This window comes from Pimephales promelas, chromosome 3, assembly GCF_988280905.1.
Source record: "Pimephales promelas chromosome 3, fPimPro1.hap1.1, whole genome shotgun sequence".
Lineage (NCBI taxonomy): Eukaryota > Metazoa > Chordata > Actinopteri > Cypriniformes > Leuciscidae > Pimephales > Pimephales promelas.
This window is the reverse complement of record NC_142771.1, coordinates 15,898,833-15,914,146: the sequence shown is the minus strand read 5'-3', so window position 1 is coordinate 15,914,146 and position 15,314 is coordinate 15,898,833. Positions and strand designations below refer to the sequence as shown.

Genomic DNA, 15,314 nt, shown 5'->3' with positions numbered 1-15,314 from the left:
TTTTATCCTTGCATGCACGTTAAACTGTTTTTGGGAACTCCTAAAACAAAAATAGGAACATTTCAAATGCTATGATAGGGGCTCTTTAAAGGGTTAGTTCACCCAAAAATGAAAATTAAGTCATTAATTACTCACCCCCATGCTGTACCAACCCCGTAAGACCTTCGTTCGTCTTCGGAACACAAATGAAGATATTTTTGATTAAATTTGAGAGCTGTATAACTACCACATTGGCTCCTAAGGGACTGCCTCTTGACGGCCCAAAAAGTCAATGAAGAAAATGTTTAAATATCCCAAGTGACTACCGTGGCTCAACTATATGTTTATCAAGCGACGCGAATACTTTTTGTGCAAAAAAACAAACAAAAATAACGAGTTTATTCGACTATTTTTTTCTTCCTTGTAGGCCAGAACGAGACTTCCTTATAGATTTCCACGACGCATGCGCGAGATTTGCGTACACCGGCTTACACTACTTCAGATCGCAATTCTCGCGCATGCGTCGTGGAAATCTATAAGGAAGTCTCGTTCTGGCCTACAAGGAAGAAAAAAATAGTCGAATAAACTCGTTATTTTTGTTTGTTTTTTCGCACAAAAAGTATTCGCGTCGCTTGATAAACATATAGTTGAGCCACGGTAGTCACTTGGGATATTTAAACATTTTCTTCATTGACTTTTTGGCCCGTCAAGAGGCAGTCCCTTAGGAGCCAATGTGGTAGTTATACAGCTCTCAAATTTAATCAAAAATATCTTCATTTGTGTTCCGAAGACGAACGAAGGTCTTACGGGGTTGGTACAGCATGGGGGTGAGTAATTAATGACTTAATTTTCATTTTTGGGTGAACTAACCCTTTAAATGGATGTTGATGTAAGTAACCAGCTTCTTTTAGGTGCATTCCAATCTTGCCCTTAGGACCTGGCACGTAGGCTAGGAGGCCGTCTGTCTCTTTCTCTGGGATCAATATGAAAGGTCATGGAGGAATCCTAAAAGTGGTGTGGACATATATGGGCCTTCGCTGGACAGTCGGATGATCAAGCTCTACATAATTCTACCTGTTGTCATAAATGTATTTTCTCCAGCATATTTCACTATGGAGCAAGTTGCCCATTATCTGCCTTTCTTTCTGAGGAGTGAATGTTTTATCATCGGACGACAACCATCTTTACTAATGGCGATAGGCATCCATATGTGTAAATTTTTTTAGGTTTTTATGATCTCTTAGCCAATCAGGAGTGACAATGATGTAATACATGCCCTTGCAAAATGGTATAATTGGTGTATGGTGTAAGGTACAGTTGGCTTGCGACCTCCTTTGACGCTCGCTCTACCGATGAAACTGCAAACTATTCTTCAGTAAATGTTTATCTATTTGATTGAAACTCACGACTCCTGGTCTTCCATATGTGGTCTTGGGTTTTATAACCGTTACCCCCAACAGTTACATCAGACTCGCGCTCGGATTGATATTGAACAATGTCATTGTTGCGGTCTTTATAGTGTGCAATCGCTGAGGAAGCTTGAAGTGAGCTGAAACTATGTAGTTACGGTAATAGGCATTGGCTTCCGACATTTTTTACTTCATTATAAAGTGCTCAAATAAAATTCAAAATCAACGATCAAGATGCGTTTCACTTCATATTTGTGACACCCACCAAACCTGCCTGCAACACGGCCTGCTCTGTACAGGAATGATGTGTTCAGGATGCTGCTGGGTTGAGGAGGTAACTGCCCCCACCTCCAGATCTAGGGCACAGCAGAAAAAACTCCAGAACAGGTGGAAGAAACCACATGCCTGCTGTCATTTCCCTCTGAGATGATGATGATGATGATGATGATGATGAGCTTTAGGCCGCCAAGAGCAGCCTGAAGCAACTCAGTGACTAAAAATCACGTTCCTAATAAGTTCCTGTATTAACCAACTGCAACACCATCACGTGAACTTCACTATCTGCTTGCTATCTGTTGCATGGAGTAAAGCACAAAACAATTTTCAGAATCTGATCAGTGTTTTAAAACATTTGGTATCCTTGTTGTAAATAACACTTTACTTAAAGCCTTAATGTATAATGCATATGTTATAAAGCATTATATGGATTCATGAATAATTGTAACCGAAGTTAAAATTCATTTGCAGACTCCTTGATACATCTGAAATTGGTTTTTCGATGTGTTTTAATGCATTATATTTTATAAAGGTGTGTTCAATGATTAGATTATTAGTATGTTTTATAATTTTGGCAATTATTCATGGGACCATACAATGGTTTGCAACGTATAATTAATGCAATAAAATACATTATATGTAAAGCGTTTAAGAAAAGTTTAACCAAATTGTCTATAAAGTAAATCCAAATTGTCTATAAAGTAATTTTTTTGGATTAGGAACAAAAGTCAATTTCTACTCTTTGTTGGAATTTAATTATCCATGATAAACAAGCATTAAATATTATATTTATGACATATTAATGAACATTTATTAACATAAGTGAAGTGTCAATAAGAAAGTCATAGTATTTTATTAACGCATTGCATACGTTCGGTTTAATTTATATGTCGTAGTTGAATTTCATCAATTGCGCAAGACATCTGCTGTCGCGTATTTGTTGCCCGAGGTGTCGATTTAGTACCACAGGCTGGTATCGCACAGAAGCCACATTTTTTTGTATCAATCCGACCTTAGTCTCAACTCCCATTGGTAGCGGCTGCGCATTGTTCACATAAAGCTGAATTCTACTCAATATTGTCACATCGCCAGTGGTCTCTGCTGCCAGAAATCGCCAACTCTCATCAAAAACCTACAGCTTCTGGTTTTGTCAGTGCGAACTGCCGTCAGTATGAATAGAGACTGACTTGGTAGCAAAGGAGACAAGAACAGATGAACTGAAAGGGTAGCCATGCAGTCTAATAGCTGACATGCTAAATTCAGATTGACTAGAGGCCGGGGGCAATGGAGCAGGGGCCTGTTAAATCATGTCTGTCTTTACAGACTCATCTCAAGGAAAAGATCAGAGCGTGTGTCACAGTCTGGGAGGAGAGAGAGAGATGGAGCAGGAGAAGAAAAAAAGAACTCTTGGAAAAACAAATGTAGGCTATTGATATCAATGGAAATTGCGCCATTTTATTGCAGCATTAGCAAACTGTATTTATTACCATTTTGCGGGATAATTTCACCTCATTTCCACAGCTAGAGGCAAATGTACCTGACTGATAAAACAAACCATGTAAAGAGCAAATAACAGACATTAGCGCACTGTTCATAAAGCATGCGGCAGCTTTATGAAGTCGTCAGAGGTGAGACACAGGGGACGCTGAATGAAAATTGCTGAAATGATTCGTAATTCAAAAGGGAGAAACTGAAACTATGTGGAGGAATGAAATGAAACCTACAAAAACTTTGCAGCCAGGTCAATAGACAGCATCTGCAACCACTCATTAGTAAACCCACGACTGACTTTATTTTAAAATCCTCTGATCTTGTGGTTTTTTTTAAACTATTTTTTTATAAAGAGACATAGTTTAACCAATCATCACGGCAGATACAGATTATGACAAATACATCCAGAATACATTCTTAATCATAGCTTTATTTCTGCTTTTTGGCCCAATAGGAAAAAATTCAGTCATTCTGAATATAATCATGATAAAAATATAATTGAGGCAAATGATACATTAAATAAGTACCTACCCCACTGAGTGGATGTCATAAATCTGATGTAACCATCTGATTGTCAAACCAAAATTTATACCGAAACCTTCAAGATTTCTCACATTTTCACAGTTTATTCACTAAGCTATAGTTTAGAAAATGGTACTGAAATATGACAAGAGTTATCAAATCAGTTGATATTTCACTGGTTTTGGCCACCCTTCTAGACTGTCTCACAAATGAATTAGGTTGAATAGCTGTCGGCTGTTAAATTTAAGTACACAATGAGATAATACCAACTTCGGTCAACCATTTACCAAGCAATGCTTCATTTTGTTCAGTCTGTGGTGTAAAAAAAAGTGTCTGAATAATTTTTGGTCCCACATTTTTATACATTTTACTGTCAGGCAGTCCACTGTATGAATAATTTTTGGGTATAATATGTCTAGTTTACTTTTATATTAAGCTATCCTTGCTTGCATAAATTAACTGCTGTCCTGCACCCACTAGCGTAAAATATGGTTTGACTAAGTAGAAAAGAGTGAATAAAACCAATCAAACTGATTATCAGTAAACCTTACCTTTGATAGATTTACTTTCAAGTAAGCGAGTCTTTAATCACTTTAGAGAATGGATGCATGACATACAGCCAGGGCGTTGCCAGGGTATTCAGTTTTTTTTATACGTGGTGGGTTGCTACTTGCTACAGTGCATGTAGGCTCAAAAATAGCTAAATAGCTAATCATATAAGCTATTCTAGTCACCAGATATGGCTCAGGTCCCTCCTCCTAATGTTTATAAACCTAATAACATTACATTTACATTTTAGCAGGCGATTTTATCCAAACTGACTTGCATTGCATGCAAGGTATACATTTTATCAGTTATACACTCCCTGGGAATTGAAGCCAAGACATTAGGTAACACACTTCTTATTAACAAGCCCCACAATTCAAAGTATCAACCATGTATGCAACATTATCTGGAAGACAAGTTACAAGCAGAACGTTAATACTTAACTAAGCGGTAAAACCTTTACTTTATCTCTACTGTATTGTATTCCGAATCATTCATGACTACTGAAATAAAACCTTTTCATTCTTTTTTGGGGAAAAATGCTCATGGTTATTCCTAGAATAAAGAGTCTGGAGCATAATGACTCATTTCAGAGCTGCGCTGCCATCCCAGGAAGACGCGCAGAGGCACATGGCATGTTTCAACGGCATTGCAAACGTTTTCATGTCAGCTGGGACAACGAACCCTCGAGCAAATCTTTTCACGAACTCTGTCTCCATCGCTTCTAAGATGAGACAGACCCATAAACGGAGCAGTCCTTCCCAATCAGCCTCAATGTGGGAAATTAAGAGTGAATGAAAGGTCAATTCAAAGACGCTTGGCCTTTCAGCGACTGCTATCAACCAGTCAATGTTTATTCCACAATACGTTACAAGAGAAACAGCCACTGCTGTCCATTTAGGAAAATCATTCTGCATGCCGACCAGCTATCAAAAGCAAAACGAGAAGAGGAAAGTGAAAATGAGAAGATACTACATTTTGTCTTTTTTATTTTCGTCTCGCAGATGAATTAGAAGTAAGAAGTAAAGTAAAACCAGGTTGTTCTTCTTATTGTGGTAGCAAGCAAAAAACCCTGCAAAATCCCTTTATTTACCAAAAAAAAAAACTTTCATGCTTTAAATACATGTGTTAATGTGTGAGAGTGAGATCACCGTCACGTCTAAGCTTTCCTGTAAGTCAAAGAGGACCGTACTGATATATTTGGAATTAGGCATGTGCCGGTATCAAATTTTCATGCTGCGGTTAATTGATTGAGCTTTTATCACGGTATACGGTATTATCACAATATTTTAATGAAGTTATATTTTAATGCTCAAGAAAAACAGATGCATTGTGGGTCTCTAAAAAAACCTCAACTTGTATCACAATGTGTAATTGTGATTTTCGAAACATATGGTAAACTAAACCAAATTGTTTAAAGTTTAGTGACAACATGTTACAATGACTGGTAGGTTACTGTTTGTATTATTCAATTAAATTCTTGGATTTGATTTCAGTCTTAATGGGCTATATGCACGCATAAGTTCCGCATTTGACGTAAGGATGCTCGTCCATTTCCGGTTGTGTAGATTAAAGCGGAGGAAAACCGGAGAAAACGGGATTATGGCAGAGTCTTCAATATTTACTGTCCTCCCGTCTTTGAAACGAAACGTACATACGTTTAGATGTAATTTTATATATAGTTATGTTTATTTAATATAATTTTAAAAAGAAGCATAAACACAACGAGGGGTGTCTGTTTTATCTGTTTTTGTGACTAACGTTTCATTAGTATAACCATGGAGTATAAAATTCAATATAAATTCTCGGTATTGCATTGGACTCTATGATCGGCGGAAGTTATCGAGCATCCCTAATGCTTCACCGGAAATAACGCCGTGCATAGAGCCCATTCAATATTGACTCATTTGGATAAATATTAGGTAGGCCCCAGTCTGTTAATGTTTCTCAAGAAAAAAAAACTAACATAATGCTGTAAACATACAGAGAGAAATTAAATATAATATTTAGCAAAATACTCCTTGATATTTTTTTCTAGTCAACTAATGTGCTGGTCATTAAATGGCTTTCCTGAGGTAAATGTTACGTTTTGTGACAACTGTTCTCCTGCAGTGTTACTGACCTCTTTCCATGTTTGAAAACACTGATTGATCGTTATTATGTACAAGTAAATATACCGTTCGGTAAGTTATACTGTATCTTTAAATAAAAACGAAAGTAACATGATGATCGGTTTACTTGAACTGAGGAGCAACGATCTGTGATCAGAAGAGCTGATTTATCAACTTCAATTTATCAATAACAACTTTCATATCAAAAGTAACCTGCTCTGTCTAGTCTGTCGGTGTCAGTGTCCTCTTTGCTCTGTGATTTTTCTCTGTAGAAGAGCGTGTGAAAAGTGTCAAATGCGTTAAGCACCTTTCAGACAGGACGCGGAATGCGCGACGCTGCGGCCGCTTGGTTCAACGTTGCCCTTCAGATACAACGCGATTTGCCATTTTACAAATAAAAAGTTTAACTATTTTGAACTTTAACACCGGCGTGGTCGATGCAGGTCGACGCAGCAACAAAACATCCCTGCGCGTCGCGCGCGTATTCCGCGTCCTGTCTGAAAGTCTCAAGCTTGAGTCTAAAGCGGAATGTCTGAGAGTTGGCAGCCCTGCGGGGATAAATCGTCGGGAGTATTCCGCCATGCTTCTACTCCATGTGAGGACTGTTTACATTAGACTAGTGCGCACTGCATGCACACAGTGCTTATACATAATGGGGATTGTTTACATCAGAGTGCGCACGTGTTCTGCGCAGCACGCAGTGTTTGAGCGGTTGAAGGAAAATAAGCAGCTAATGCGCGCTTTAAAAGTCTAAATTCGAATCTATTATTTTTCACGGTATTTTGAAGAGCCCGCGATAACAATATTGTGCATATTCATTACCGCGATTTATCGCATTACCGAATACCGGCACATGTCTATTTGGAATCTTAAAGATCAAAAAACTGTTAAAAGCATGATAGCACTATCATAATAATGGGTCTGAATACATGCACTTACTCCCCTGGACTAATGGACCAAACTTCATACACAAGAGCAAAGTGTCTTTAAAGTGATGTGATGTACTGCAGTGTCTTATGTCTATTCAGTGTTCCCTTCCTATGTGTCCAACACAAGCTGAAACACCTGCCTAAGAGAGCATAAATGTCCAGTTTATTCCCAGTGCTGAACAAAAGAACAAAATAGTAAAACTCTGGTATCGGGCAAAATTAATCAATTTGATTATTTTGAGATTACCAGCCAGTTTCAAGATCTACTGACATACTTGTTAATGAATAATGCACAGTCCTCTGGTAATAATACAGAACACGCCTTTCTGTTTTTTTCTGGTGGCTTAATATTGTATAAAAATAAATGTGTTTACATTTTGCTATTGTATTTCTCATTTAATGTCATTAAATTGTATTATTTATCACCCTATCGTATCAGCATTGGTCTTAGGCAAACCCACATAGATAACTGACCACTAAAAACAAGCCATATAAGATGAACTACACTTAGGATGAGGCTCATTGAGTTATTGCATCAGAAAAGAAACCAAGACAAAATGACTTTAGCATGTTCAACACTGAAACCTCAGTCTGTGACGATTCAGGGTACAGTAATAAGGCAAGGGTCAGCCTAGATCGAGGGGCCAAGAGATAACCTGTGGGTTTTCTACATCACCACCGTTTTCAGATATGTCGATGTTATACTCATGTCACATTAGAGGCTGACGAGCTCAAGAAGTTCTTTAAGTGAACAGCACATGTCCATCATCAACAGGTACTTAAGTTGGAGGCAATTTGCTAAAACACAGAAATCATCACTAAGGCTTTACAGAGAAATTGCTCTAATGCTGCGTTCAAGTCCTCCTGGGAAGTTCGTACGACGTGAGGTGCGTTCAAGTCAGTTTTGTCAGAGAAAAATGGCGGTGTACCTTCTTTTAATGAATTACACGAAAATACAGCAAGGTTTGTTAACTCTGCTAATAAAAAAAAAATGAAGAACAAAGAATGCGCATCAGGTGTGTTTCTTTTTATGATTTTTATTAGCTTATGAAGCTAATGTAAACTCTATCATCATTGGGCATAATTTTTATATTACAATGATATCATATTTTGTGCAGAGAGCTTGCTTTATAAATGAAAAAAGCCTTACAATGTCAATGAGTAAATATTAAAATTCAATTAAAATTTACCGTCAAGTACAGACGTTGCATCCATTGATTCCCTCATGTTTCTCACTGACAGAAAGAAAATCCCGAGCTCCCCTCTGGTATTTACGACATTGTGGTGGCGTTCAACTCGTAATTACGATCTATACGAGATGACTTGAACGCAGCAAAAAACCCACACAGAAGACCTTAGTAGCTGCAAAGCATCACCTTGACAACCACCAAGAACCCCGTTGCATTGTGGTGGTGACTTTTGCATATGCAAACACCATTTTCAACTCAAAATGTAAATCAAGTATAAAATAAAATGCTGACAGACAGAAAATAAAGAGGACCTATCCCTATCTGGAAATTTTAGCACCCAAGCTGACTTGTGGTGTATTTTTTGCAAACTCTGAAGAATCACTTCCTCATCAAATCACAGATGCAAAATGAAAAAAAACAAGAAAAAAAAACAAGAACGCACTCACAGTGTGTTCATAGTGGCCAGCAACTCCACAGAACTAAATATATAACACACAACCCTGAATCTATCTACATTAGAAAATGGGTGATTTCCCCTTTTTCCTTCCATCAGACTGCAAAAATGCTGGAGGAATTGTGGGAAGTGGGTAGATTTGGAGCCTGTCAGTGCTCTACTCAAGACTCATGACGTTTGCAATGGTAAAGAAACTTGGGCTACTTGATGTTTGTGCACAATGTTACACCAAACTGCAACAATTGTCGGGGCAGTGTGAACCAGCCCAGAAACAAATCAATAAAACTTGTCAGATTGATCCAGAACATTCTAACACACAGGTCCGAAAACACATCTTACAGTTTGTTGATGAGATTGAGCAAACCCGGTTATTTTACAGACAGCGCGTCATTGTGACTGTCGATCAGCAAAAAAGATATGCGCTGAAATACTCTTCCTGATGCACATCAAAACACAACATGTGAAACTAAATGGACAGTTCAGCCAGTAATTTACTCAACCTTGAATCATTCCAAACCTGCCTGACTTTCTTTTTTTAATGTTTTTTTTTTTGTTCATAGAATGAATGCCAATGGGGTCCAATGTTGTTTTGGACCCCATTGACATCCACTGACTGGATAAAACCACTCTTCTAAATATTTTTTTCCATATAATGAGTAAAAGGGACTAAATAAAGTCAGGTCTCTGCATGCAATCAATATAAAACACACATTCGAACATACATGATTCCTCGTTGAATTATCTCATTAATACCCTATTGTTCTGCATGCTTTATCCAACAACATAATCTGAAGTCGAGAAAAAAAAAGCCCACAGAAGAACAGACTTATGTCATAATCCTTCCCGATGTCATGCGTTTTCTTCCTTACCACTCCAGGACGTGGTTCATTTAGTGACTCTTTAGCCGTCCCATCGCAAAGACAAAGACCTGATGATAGTCTCAGTCTCAGGTAATCAGATCAAAGGAATAATGCGGTTGACGTGCTTATGAGAGGCTTATGCGGGCATGAAGCACGAAAGATGCCCCCAAATTTAACCTGAAGGATTAGAATGATTGCATTTAAATCTTCGTGCACTTGAGTACAAGCCCTTTCCTCCACACATCTGATATGATGCAATCCAGCTCAAAGAGGGGTGGCTCGAACTCTCCTTAGGGAGTGAACAAAAGACCACGGCTTTACATAAGCTGGACAAAAACATACATCTGTGAGGTCTGGCCAGATTAACAGATGCTGCGCTTGAGATTAACGTTCAGACGCAAGAGGAAATGATGTGCTTGCGCACATAATCATTCAGTCATTCGGAGAAGCTGCCGTTTTGATGGATGAAACTACACTGATATCACAAAAAGAAGGGAGGAAATAATGTGACCATGAAATGCACAGGAACTACTCACTGAAATCAACTAATGTCTTTATTTGCTCTTTATTCATTAGTCCTACAAATGCTGAAAAATATCTACTTGCCTCCTCAGTTTCAGCTCATTTATTAAAAATTCCTTAATTTTTTCCGTTCCAAGTTTTCCAAGATAAAGGCATCTGCTAAATAAGTAACATATACACAAACATGTGCACATATTGACAGTGTGTTGAAATATAATATGTTGAAATATACAATATCATAAGATAAGAGATGCCAACCAACCATCCATTGGAACCAGCCGGGAGGGTTTTTGATTTGTTTTACTTTGGCAGATCTGTGTTCTTCTGGAAGTACACCCATACACACAAACTGCATTGGAATCATTTCCAAAAAAATTCTGAGAACAGGACATTAAGATCGCAAGCAGTAATGTCAGCAAAGTAACAGTAAAAGTTAGAAAGGAAGGAATTGGCCCATTTGCTAGTAAAGACAAAAAAATCGGCAAGCGGAATCTCTATTTAAGATTTTTTAAAGCACTGCCGTTTTTACAATACCATAAACATATTCTATTTCGTTTAAATGGCAAATAATACTTCCTTGCATGTGAATAGAAGATCAAACAATACAACTAATCAATAACTAACAACCCAAATAATGTCCAATATAACATGTGTAAAGTGTTGTTTCAGTAGTTCAATAATAATGAGGAAATTATATACTTGCACGCATCCTGATAGCCATAAATACACGCTCGTGTGGATTTATATTAATAAACAACAACAATACACAATATAAATAATCTTGCCTTACCTTCAATATTTCCCCACGTTTAAAACTCAGCTCATCATCTGCAGTTGCTTTGAAATCATACTTGGCAATGGCCTCCATGATTCAGCCTGACGGACACCTGTGTGGTTGGGTATAAAGCAGTGGAAAATGCCTCCTGATGCAGTTTATATCCCTGTTGTGGACCAGAGGACCAGACAATGAGATCTCAATAGCGACGATGAGCACAGATCCAAGAAGACACAAGGATGTCCACCTGCCTCTCTCTCTCTCTCAGCCCCGCGTCTCTCTTCCCGTCGCGATCCTCACATAAAGATCACGGCGAGAACCCTGTAAACAAAATAAACTCTTTCAGAAAATCAGATAGGAGAGTGTTGATCTAGTGTTCTAGATTGTTCAATGGGCCGCGCCCCACGATACAACTGGCATTAAAAAGCAAATGCTCCCCATAAAGAGGAAGGAAACCCGTCTGCTTGACGTCTCAAGCGGCCAATTACGCACCGCGAGCATAGCGGACCGTCCAATCAGATTAGCGCGTCGAAGAGGACTCGGCCAATCAAAGCCCTAGAAGGGACATCAACACCCAATTGGCTTCGCTCCGTCTAGTGTTCGACCAATAAACGTTCGGAATTTCTCAGCGTTGGACAACGCAAGGCTCGATAACGTCATGGTGCTATTGAACGTGCACAGAATAATATTCGTTTAAAACTGTGAGCAAATATCAAGGATTGCGCAGACATAAGTCGAAACGTAAACACAGTTATGCAAAGCAGCTGTAATGTATTAACGAGATCATATTTCTTGCGGAGAAAATTGCGTAAATGACACCGGAAATGGAACCGCTGTGGATTGTATCTAAAGCATATATGACATGTTATTGTACATTTTATTCATAATGACATCTTGCAGAGGATTGGAAATCAACAGGAAGCATTTTACACTGACGTATTGTTGTCCAACTGTAGCTATACATATTGAAACGATTAGCATCATGTAATAGAATAACACAGTGTTTACAACATTCAAATAAAATTGATATTAATTGTAATACTGCTACGCTTAATACTGTTTACAATTATGCATAAAGTAACCTAACACAACATAAAACTCACTTTCACTGTCTATAATGTTCAAGTTTCTAAAGTATTACTATTCAACTGTGTTAAACGATTATAGAAGATACATCAATAATTTCAGTAAGTTACAGTTCCGAAGGTTCTAGTTTATAAATCCCGTATAGCAACTTTACAATAACACACGAGATGGAGTTTCATTTGTCGACGTTTTGTCGACATGTCTGGAAGCATTAAAGCGATGGTTTCATAACCATAAATAATAGCGAATATTGATAATGTAACGTTATAGTAAAGCACACAGGCCTTATGGCCTTTGGCCATGTTAACATAAAAAAAACTGACGCTGGCAGTCAGAGGAAAACCCGAAGTTTCATATACTCACTCTTGTAAACAACTGTAAGGGCCAATACTCGCTCTCTCGTTTTAATGAACCTAGAATCCACTCCAATTGGTCTTTAATCGTTGGTGAGGTTGAGCTCTTGTACCTCGCCCGACTTGAAATGGTGAAAAATTGCTGTATTTTTCTGTTTATTTCCGTTTCCTCCTCGATAAAGCATGTGCAGCTTCCGCCTGCCTCTAGTGGAAGAGTTGTGTCATTACACACTTTTACAGTGATGCTCCATTGGCTGCGGCATAGCGCCATCCTTTGGTAAAATATTAAGAGCGTTTCAATATGATAAGGAATAAACATTTTCTATAGTTGGTTGTGGATGCTCAGACGTTTAAGATTGATTTTTACCACATGGGCTGAAACTGCATCATCGTCACTTATTCAGATTAACTTTACAGATCAAAATAGTGTATTATTATTAGCAATAATACTTGTAATTATTATTGTATATTAAAAAAAAATATCACTAAATATGCTGTTTTCCTCATGGGGGGCAATAAATGTCCCAACAAAGACACGTATTTTGGATATCATCATCTTTATGGGGACATTTTGTTCCCATGATAGGGTGTACCAAGTCACACACACACACACACACACACACACGCATGCACAAATAATATTCAACTAAATTGGCCTATACAAGACCAAAATTATGTTTTTTTACTACCAGTGTGGGACATCTGTGTATGGCATCAGGTTAAAGCATTTACATCACATTAAAGTTTTTGGCACAATTTTCACAAGCAATTGGTACATTTTCAAGTCTTAGTAGGCTACTAAAATTATTATCAAAAGTGCACTTTTTACATTTACATTTCGCCATGTTTTCAATAATTTTACACAATTGAAAATACACAAGATCACCAAGCATAATTTCCACTACACAAAATAAGTAACTACGTTTCATAAAGCTTTTACTATCAAACATTTGATTTGCATTTCTCCTCTTTCAGTTTAAAAAATAAATACAAAAGTTTAAGTTTTATAAGGACAAATGCTCGCCTTGCTCTATTCTGTAATGAGCGTTCGTGACTCTCCTGTTCAGTGGCGCAAAAAGTGGGTATGCGCTATATGCGGCGCATAGGGGCGCAGCACAATGGGGGGCGCCAAAGCGATGGTAAAAAAAAAAAAAATTATATATAGGCTATATTGTATTTCTATATGTAGCTGCCGTTGTCCGTTTCTAAATCATTTCTGCATTCCTTCAATGTTATATAAAATTTTAGAGGACTAACAGCCAGGCTAGAGTAGGCGCCCTCATGGAGAAGGGGGGCGGGTAATATCGCGAGCGGGCGGGGGCGCCGAGAGCTCTGAGCGAGCAGGTACGAGTAGTTAGTTGTCGTCGAAAAAGATGGATAAAACAAAATGCTGTGGGGCTAAAAATAGAAAAAGAAAGAGAGAAAAGGAGATGGCATGTCAATTGATGCAACAGCAGCTAAATAACTGCATGCATTGCTGAAAGCCAACAGGTAGGATTTAAAATGTGACATCCAGGCATAGGCTATCTATATCTCGGTGGCCATCAGGACTACCGGGAGATTCCCGCTGGGCCGACGTGCTTTTCCTTTTTTAATTTATTTGTCTTAACGGCCCACAAAACTCATACATCGGCGGCCCATTTGTTTGTTTGTTGTTTGTTTTTGTTTTGTTTTTTGCTTAATTGGCGGCGCTGTGCTGGTGTAATGCATTGGTCAAAAAAGTCAGCTTTAGTTTTTTTTTCTGACACACTGGCCCATGAAATATGTCATTATGCGCAAGTATCTTTCAAGTATAGAAATTAGTGCAAAACTAATTATGAAAGTTTCCTTTATTTTTCTGTGCATTTGTTTTACAATAGCCTTAATGGCAATTACTATCATGGGATTCATATTATAACTATTATTATGTAGTAGTGTAATGTAGACAGACACTAACTAAAAGAGGTTCAAATTTTTCTCTGTTTAATTTGCACCCTGAAAATGGGTTGGAGCTTTTAATTTTGAACTCTCAAAGTGCACCAGACTGCTGAATTTAACATTACAGAACACAAAATTTTCTTACGGGGGAGCATGCCCCCGAACCCCCCTAGAGAAACAGAGGTCCACCTACAGTTTTACCTAAAATCCTGTGAGAAACACTGCTATTGCTGTTACAATGGAGCTTAGTTTTCTTAGGGGGGGGGGGTTCATCAAGGTGGAGTAGCTATAGTTTAATTGTGTTAATAAACGACAATTTTGCACTTATTTTTTTCTGTTAGCTCTCATTTCTTCCTACTCAGTTATTACATAGCACACTTACATTACATTTATTTAATTTTTTTTTTTTTTTTGGGGGCGCTAAAATTGTTGCTGCATACCCCTTTGAAACTGGGTAGTTGCGCCCCTGCTCCTGTTCAAACTCGTTCATCAAAATGAACAAAACTTTTTTTCGAGTCATGACTCGAAGAGTCCTAGTCAGATAAGATCCTTATTCATCGTCTGGTGTCGTTTAAAGCCCTTTGAAGCTGCACTGAAACTCTCATTTGGACCTTGAATCGTTTGGTTCCCAATGAAGTCCATTACATAGAGAAAATCTAGGAATTTTTCATCAAAAACCTTAATTTCTTTTCAACTGAAGACAGAAAGACGTGTACATCTTGGATAACATGGGGGTGAGTAAATTATCAGCAAAAGGTTGTTTTTTTTTTTTTTTTTTTTTAAGTGAACTAGGCTCCTTTAAGCGATTGTTAAACGTAGCCTACTGTTGTGTGTTCAATGATTAAACCGAATGTTCTCGTTTCATATTACAATAAATCTTGTGTTTGAAACAAT

At 38.0% G+C, this 15,314-nt stretch overlaps 1 protein-coding gene across 2 annotated transcripts in view; it reads right to left on the bottom strand.

The window, feature by feature from the left end:
• The window catches only part of grb2b (growth factor receptor-bound protein 2b), a 45,385-nt gene extending 32,732 nt beyond the window's left edge, over positions 1–12,653 (bottom strand). The window contains exons 1-3 of one of the 2 annotated variants that reach the window (XM_089128341.1): positions 12,514–12,653; positions 11,316–11,385; positions 11,080–11,230 (exon numbers count right to left, since the gene is read on the bottom strand). In XM_089128341.1, coding sequence (XP_088984467.1) covers positions 11,080–11,157 — 78 coding nt within the window. In that variant the 5' untranslated portion in view covers positions 11,158–11,230; positions 11,316–11,385; positions 12,514–12,653. Of the gene's footprint in view, positions 1–11,079; positions 11,386–12,513 lie in introns of both variants that reach the window. The other variant, XM_039650816.2, reaches the window with a different exon arrangement.
• Between the last annotated feature and the right edge of the window lie 2,661 nt (positions 12,654–15,314).